The following is a 7,663-nucleotide window of genomic DNA, read 5'->3' as shown; positions in this document are numbered from 1 at the left end:
AGGACTGCAGCCTACCAGGCTCCTCTATCCATGGGATTTTCCAGGCAACAGTACTGGAGTGGTTGACATTGCCTTCTCCTTTGCCTGTGATAGGATTAAGGCAAAACTGACATATTTCTTAAATCCATTTGTAATTATTTTTTCAGTTTTAAGAGGCTTTTACTATAAAACCTTCCAAACATATAGAAAAGTAAATAGATAGTTAAATAATTCCCCATGACCCTATTTCATGGTTTAACTGTCATTACTCAAGTCTAATCTTGTTTCATCTTATACTCCCACCCATTTCCTTCCATTGTGTTATTTAAAAGAAAATTCCTGACATCCTATCATTTTATCTGTAAATATTTTTGCAGGTAGCAATAGAAGACAAGGACCCTTTTATAAATCATATAGCTTTAATAACACAGTCACACCCAAACACTAGCCATAAGGTTTTTTTTTTTTTTTTTTTTTGCTACTGCTTGGGTGTGACTTATTAATGCTGATATTAAGTATTTAATATGATCAAACACCAAGTTTCCAGTTGTCTCACAAATACACATTACAGTTTAATATGGATTAAAATAAAGTCTGCACAAGGTAATTGATTGATATATCGTTTAAATCTTGTCCATTTGTGGCATCTCTTAGTATCTGTGTCTCTCTCTCCCACTCCTTCTCCCTCTCTTTCCCACTCTCCCTCCCCCCACTCTCCCACATCCTACTTACCTCTTTCTCCTGACTATTTATGTGTTGAAAAAATCTGGTTGATTATTTTGTAGAATTTCTCACAGTGAAAAATTTCTGATTGCTTATTCAGGGTAAAATTTAGCCTGCTCCTCTATCATCTGTGTTTCCTTTAAACTGGCATAAATATTTTGGAAATAGTACTTCATTTCCAAATGGCGGTGGTATATTCTGTCTTTCAGGATGACAGCCTGATTGGCCAGAATCTGTCAAATACCTCCATGGCTGAAAACACATTCTAAGCTGGAGATTTTTTGTTTTAATTTTAATTTTATATTGGAGTATAGCCAATTAACAGTGTTGTGTTAGTTTCAGGCGGACAGGAAAGGGACTAAGCCATTCATATATATATATATATATATATATATATCTGTTCTCCCCCAAATTCCCTTCCCATCTATAGAGCCACAAAACATTGAGTTCTCTGTGCTATTCAGTAGGTCCTTGTTGGTTATCCATTTTAAATAAAGCAGTGTGTACATGTGCATCCCAAAGTCCCTAACTATCCCTCCCCACCCCCAATCCTTCCCATTTGGTAGTCATAAGTTCCTTTTCTAAGTCTGTGAGTCTACTTCTGTTTTATAAATAAATTCATTTGTATTATTTGAAGTGGAGATTTTTATGCATGAATTTTACCGGTAAGCACTCTTAGAAACATCTGTAAGAGAGTGAAGGAAGTGAGTGTGGAAAGAAGAATGTGAACCCTGCTGAGGTGCAGCAGAAACCAGAGGTGATGTTTTAGGGAATTCTGGAGTAGAGATGGCCCTTCAGAGTTTTCTGAATTAAAACCAGGTGGTCAGGCCTTGGTACACTAACATCCAGTCATTGGGTGCAGATGGCTTTTAGCTTCAAGTTTAATGGGGAGTGTTTTATTCCCTGATTGATGACTATCTCATTGAATAGGTTAAGTCATATTAACCTTAATATATCATACTAAACAACTCTATTTAAAGATTGGTATTGATTTCTCATTTAGTGAGAAATTTGAGGATTCTAATTATATTTGCTTCGTCACTAAGGAAGTACAGGACAAACACTTTTCCCTAAAATTTTACTGTTACATATGTCACAGAAGAGACTTTTTATTTTGTGATCATTAAGATTTTAGCTAATAATCTCATCCTGTAGGAAAAGATCAATGGTTTATTTATCCTTAATTCTAGAAATTCCATCTATGCCAGGAATACAACTAGTCTCCAAACAGCATAGAAATAGTTTCATCTACATGAAGTGTCAGTATTTGTATTTCTACTTTTATTTGTGAGGTGTGCTGTAATATTAGCAATCAGAAGTATATTATCAGAGTTTTAAAAGAGAAAAATGATAAAAATGCTGAGGAAGATGCCACAATCTGATAAAATATTTCTTAAAATTTGGAAAACAGTTTTTTTTTTCTTTATATGCACTATTTTGTGTGTAACTATGGAAAGGGGGTTACACGGAGCTTCCCTGGGGGCTCAGATAGTAAAGAATCTGCCTGCAATGCAGGAGATCAGGTTTGATCCCTGTGTCAAAAAGATCCCCTAGAGAAGGAAATGGGAATCCACTCCAGTATTCTTGCCTGGAGAATTCCATGGACAGAGGAGCCTGGAGGGCTACAGTCTATGGGGTCACAAAGAGTCAGACACTGCTGAGTCTGTAACACACACATGGAAAGGTAAGGTAGAGTAGGAAGAGGCAAGGGTTGTATTTTTAAAACAGTGTGATTTATAGGTTTTTATTCTATACTCGTCTACCAGTTGGATTATTCCCAAGAATAAGCAACAGAAGAAACTTATTTGAATATATATTTTGAAATATATACAACTTTTAAGGAAATTTTTTTGGTCAAGACCTACTATTAAGTGGTCATAATTTATTACTTTATAATTCCCCTATGAAATTATTTTTATCCCTACATTTGATTTAGGCAACTGCTTAAAATGGGTTTATGAACATGATAGCAAGTGTATATACTAGCAGTGCTAACAGATAGTCCCAGGTAGCGCCTTAGCATAGTGAAATGTTAATTTGAGTAGAGATGTGCTGCAAATGGAAAATACTCACTAGGTTTTAAAGTTTTCTTATGAAAAAAAAACCTCATTAATATTTTTTTATTGATAACATATTGAAAATAACAAATGAATGTATTGGGTTAGGAATTTCCCTGATGGTCCAGTCTTTGACACTTTGTGTTTCCACTGCAGGGAGCAGGGGTTCCATCCCTGATCCGGGAACTAAGATCCCGCATGCCGCCTGGGTGCGGTCAAAAAGAAAAAAGAATGTATTGGGGTAAATAAAATATACTATTTTCTTTTCCTATCACAGATTTATTTGTACAAATAGCACAAGAGGACATCAACCCCATGCAGACAGCAGCCCAAGGCTCACACGAGTCCTTCTGTCCTCACACTGGCAGATGAAGGTCTCTACCCTGGAGCCTTGGTGGGGGTCTGGGCGTCTTTGGCAGCCTGAGCTGGAGCCTCAGGTGCCTTAGCCTTGGTTTGAGCCTTGGCCTGCGACTTTGGCCAGCAGAGTCCGAGACCCTTGGCGATGTGCGCACAAGCACACTTCTTGAACTTGGGATGAGCAACGTAGTCAAGTCGAGTGAGCTTACAGCTGCCGCCTGTTGCAATCTTAGGCTTAACCTCCTTGGGCTTCACAAGAGCCTTGACAACTTCAGCACATGCACTAATGGCCTTGGAAATGTTGGCCTGCGTCTTCTTCAAGCTCTTCTTGTGCTTCTTGGCAAAGCACATGTTCCTCAGTAACTTGGGGTGCACCCCAAAATACACCATTGATATTAGCATTAGTTTTGCTTATTTCTTTTTCTCTTTTTTATGTGGCTACTAAAAAAAATAAAATTGTATATAATTTTAAACTCAAATTATATAGATTCAAAACTATGGTACTCACATTTCTATTAAACAGTGTGATCTAGATGCTTTAGTGGTTTTTGTTTTTTTTCCCTCTAATATTTTATCGTGGAGAGTTTTCAAATAAATAGAGTTGAAAGAATTATAAGTGAACATCAATATCCTCTACCATCAACATTTTACTGTACTTGTTTTGTCACGTTTTTAGGCATCTATCAATTTTTTCTACTCCTCCAGCCGTCCATGTCACTTTTTGATGTATTTCGAAGTATGCTGTAGACATCACTACATGTTCCTCCAGATTCTTCCTCATGTAGAAGCTTTAGTTTAGAACTCTATTAAAAATTAATAATCCCTTGAGTCATCATTCTGCTTCTTTAGGTTTGATTGTGTTAGTATTCAGAAGCATAAACAGACTAAACGTATCAGATTGGATGTAATAAATCTTCTGACTAAAAGGAACATTTAATCTCTGTTGACATTAAATTACAGATCTAGATTACTCAACAACTATTTTGAAACCTTATGACATTAAGTACTGGTTAAAAAAAAAATTCTACCTTTTTCTGAACAAGTGGCAAAAGGTCTAGTCTGTGTTCTATGCTCATTGTGCAACCATCATGGTCCTGTAAGTTCTTTGAGTCTCTATTCTAGTGCTTATCTCACAGAATTACAGAGATGAAAGGAAATAATATGTGTAGCTGATTTGCTGGAGATTTTGGCATGTGCTAACTATTAAAAGATAGCTTAATGTAATCAATGCAAAATATTAAGTATTCTGTCCAGCAGAAGGATCAAGGGATCCCTTGGCAGTTTAGGAAGTGTAGGAATATCTCAGGAAAAAAAACCTGAATGTTCTTATAGACTGTTCATCATTTATAAATATACTCAGAAAGGCACATTTTGTGTAAAACTCTTCAAAGAAACGTGTATTAAATTATTTCTCATTTTACTTATGAATATCTTATAGAAATATCTAAGACCTCTGTCGACATTTACCAGATTGAACTTCCTAAACAATTTGGACTTGTGCCTGTCCTGGGATTGGGGACTTGCAGAGAAAATGTGTTAAAAAAATTGCTGGTGATTCACTAACAGTTGACGTGCTGGTTAAAAGCCTAGCACAGTCAGAAAACTGGTAGAAAATAGATCTAGCTATTCTGTTTTCCACTTTCTGTGTATACTATGTGGTCAAAGTACATTAAATATCCCTTAAAATTCTAATTATATTGATTTTTTAAACTACCAAAGTAAAACATGCACATAATTTTACAAAGACTTAACAAACAAACAAAACCCAGAGGCCCCTCTTATTCATAGTTTCCTTGGCTTTTACCACTCACTAAAGACAACTACTTTCAACTTTTAAACTATTTTGTGGTGTTTACTTACCTATTCCTGAATACTGTCAAAGTATTGATAGTTCTTGGTTCTTTCAGTTTAGATACTTCATATTTGCTTTCTCAAAATAAGTAGAGCTTTTAGTTCTTTTACATTCTTGTTATAATTCCCACATCTGCTCTGTATATTTATAACTCAATTTGTAAAATACATAGAATTATTGTTATGACTATGCAAAATTTTCAGTGCTTCATTAAATGATACAAATAAGTTCTTTTCTTACACTTTAAAATTTTTCCTGGAGTTAATCATGGCTTCATATTTTTTCATTTATTTGGCTTCTTTGAACCAAGAGTTAAGTTTTCTACCCCTTCAAATAGTTCTCCAAAATGTTTCTCAGTAGATTTTCTACAATTTAAACTTGTTAAATAATCTTTTGTTTACTTTATTGAATGACTTTTCTCTTGAAACCATCCATCCTTTCTTTCCTATCTAGGCTTCTCTTTGACTTTGGAATTTCTTTTGTATATCTCTCAGGTTTGACTTCACTTTCTCAGGACTCATGTTTTCTTCTTTTACACATTTTACAAGAGAATTTTCCTAATAGCTTCCTGAAAAAAGGAAAAAGAGTAATGCATTTTTTGAGTTTTTAATATTTGAAAAAGTATTTTTACCTTACATTTGATTAATATTTTGTCTATGGAATTAGGATTAAAATTTATTTTCAAAGAATTCTGAATGCATAGCTTTGTCTGTTAGCATCTCGTGTTATAGCAGAGAAACCCATTCCCAGTACTTTCATGTAATTTTATTTTTTTAAAAAAGTGGAAAAATTCTCCCTGCACATCTTTAATTTTATTGAACATTCAGTTGACCCTTCCTATACACAGATTATTTTACCACATTCTGGGAAATATTTCTCTCTTTTAATTTAATTTTTTTTTTTTTTTGAAGGAGGAAACAATTTTCTCCCCGCTCTCTTCTTTATTAATTCTTTTGGTAATAGGTACTAGTTGAATGTGGGGCATCTTGGATCAGTTTTACAGTTTTCTTCTTTTGATTTTCTGTTTACCATTATTTTTGTTTCACTTTTCTATTTTTTTCTAAGAGATTTCCTTGACTTTATGTTCTAACCCTTTCATTGGATATTTATTTGGGTATCATTTTTCATTTCCAGGACACATTTTTGTTTTATGATTATTCCTATTTTCATGGAATCCTAATCTTTCACAAAAGTAAAAGCATCACATCAAAAGCATCACATCTTATGAGAATATTTATACAGTTTCTTCAAAATTTTCTTTTTCCCCCCATAAATTATCTTAGCTTTCTGTGACATAAACTTCCCAGTTAGTTTTGTTTATTGTCTTTCATGTTTCAGATTGTCTTTGAACATTCTCTGATAATCAGAGTGAAGCACCAATAAAAGGCTTAGAAGGTCTTGTGTTGGGTCAGATTTATCCTTTGGACTGATGGACCTATGGGAATTTTGTTGGACGGCTTAATTGCTTCCAGGAAAGAGTCTCTAGACTCTTGCTCTGAGGCTGTTAATCTGACAGCTGGCATTCGGGTGCTGGGTAGTCTAGGAGCTGTGTAGTTCACAATAGACTATGTAGATTTTTACTAAATCCTATCTTACCTTCCCCCATCACCACTCTGAAATTGTCTTTTGTTTTACTCCAGAATTGTCTTGGGCTTTGTTTTCCAATTTAGAGACAATTCAGGTTCAGTTTCTTTTGGGAAAAAGAAAGCTTGGTTCCTGCAGTGTGCCTAAGGGCTAATTACCTAATTGCACTGAGAGGAGGCAGATGGAGTCCTATTGCTCTTTTTAAAGATTCATAGATATTCCTGTTGACTTCAAATCCCTGACATGCCTACCTTCTGAAATACCTGAAATCTCTCATTACTGAGGCTTTTGGGGGTATCTGAATACAAACTGACTTATTTTGCATCAGGGTTCTCTGTCTTAATCACTTGACTTTAAATGATCTTCCCCTCTGCTAAAGCATATTCCATTTCTTTATCTGCTTTCTAAGTTTATAATCTATTGTGGAAGGGGTTACAGTTATCTCCTGGCTTCTAGTAATACTTACATGAAATAAGGAATTTGTGTTTCTGCTTCTTGTTCTTTTTGATATTCGGAGGATATTTTTAAGACAAGATTTAGAGGAGTTTTCTTTACTTAAGCATCTAATTTTAAATATTTCATTTCCTCCTCATCTTTGTTTTTGTTTTTAAATTTATTTGGCTGTGTTGGGTCTTAGTTCCCGCACGCAAGTTCTTTGTTGCAACGTTCAAATCTTTTATTGCGGCCCATGGACTCCCTAGTTATGGCTCATGGGCTTAGTAGCTCTGCGACGTGTGGGATCTTAGTTCCCCAACCAGGGGTTGAAACTGCATTCCCCTTCATTGCAAGGAGGATTCTTAATCACTGGACCATCAGGGGAAGACTTTTCATCTTTGCTTTTTAATCCTAGTTTTATATCATCTTTTTCTTAATTTTCTCTTTTTTCTTACTGTGAAAGTGCTGCACTCAATATGCCAGCAAATTTGGAAAACTCAGCAGTGGCCACAGGACTGGAAAAGGTCAGTTTTCATTGCAGTCCCAAAGAAAGGCAATCCCAAAGAAAGGCAATCCCAAAGAATGCTCAAACTACAGCAAAATTGCACTCATTTCAAATGCTAGTAAAGTAATGTTCAAAATTCTCCAAGCCAGGCTTCAGCAATATGTGAAGCGT

The 7,663-nt window shown here is 35.2% G+C and overlaps 1 protein-coding gene across 1 annotated transcript; it reads right to left on the bottom strand.

The window, feature by feature from the left end:
• Window positions 1–3,137: 3,137 nt before the first annotated feature.
• Window positions 3,138–3,467, bottom strand: LOC110133496 (large ribosomal subunit protein eL29-like). Its single transcript, XM_070480766.1, has one exon. It carries the CDS (start codon window positions 3,465–3,467, stop codon window positions 3,138–3,140), a length of 330 nt encoding a protein of 109 aa, XP_070336867.1.
• Between the last annotated feature and the right edge of the window lie 4,196 nt (window positions 3,468–7,663).

The sequence above is a fragment of the Odocoileus virginianus genome, chromosome 19, assembly GCF_023699985.2.
Source record: "Odocoileus virginianus isolate 20LAN1187 ecotype Illinois chromosome 19, Ovbor_1.2, whole genome shotgun sequence".
NCBI classification, from domain to species: Eukaryota; Metazoa; Chordata; class Mammalia; order Artiodactyla; family Cervidae; genus Odocoileus; species Odocoileus virginianus.
This window is presented reverse-complemented; position numbering and strand designations above follow the sequence as displayed.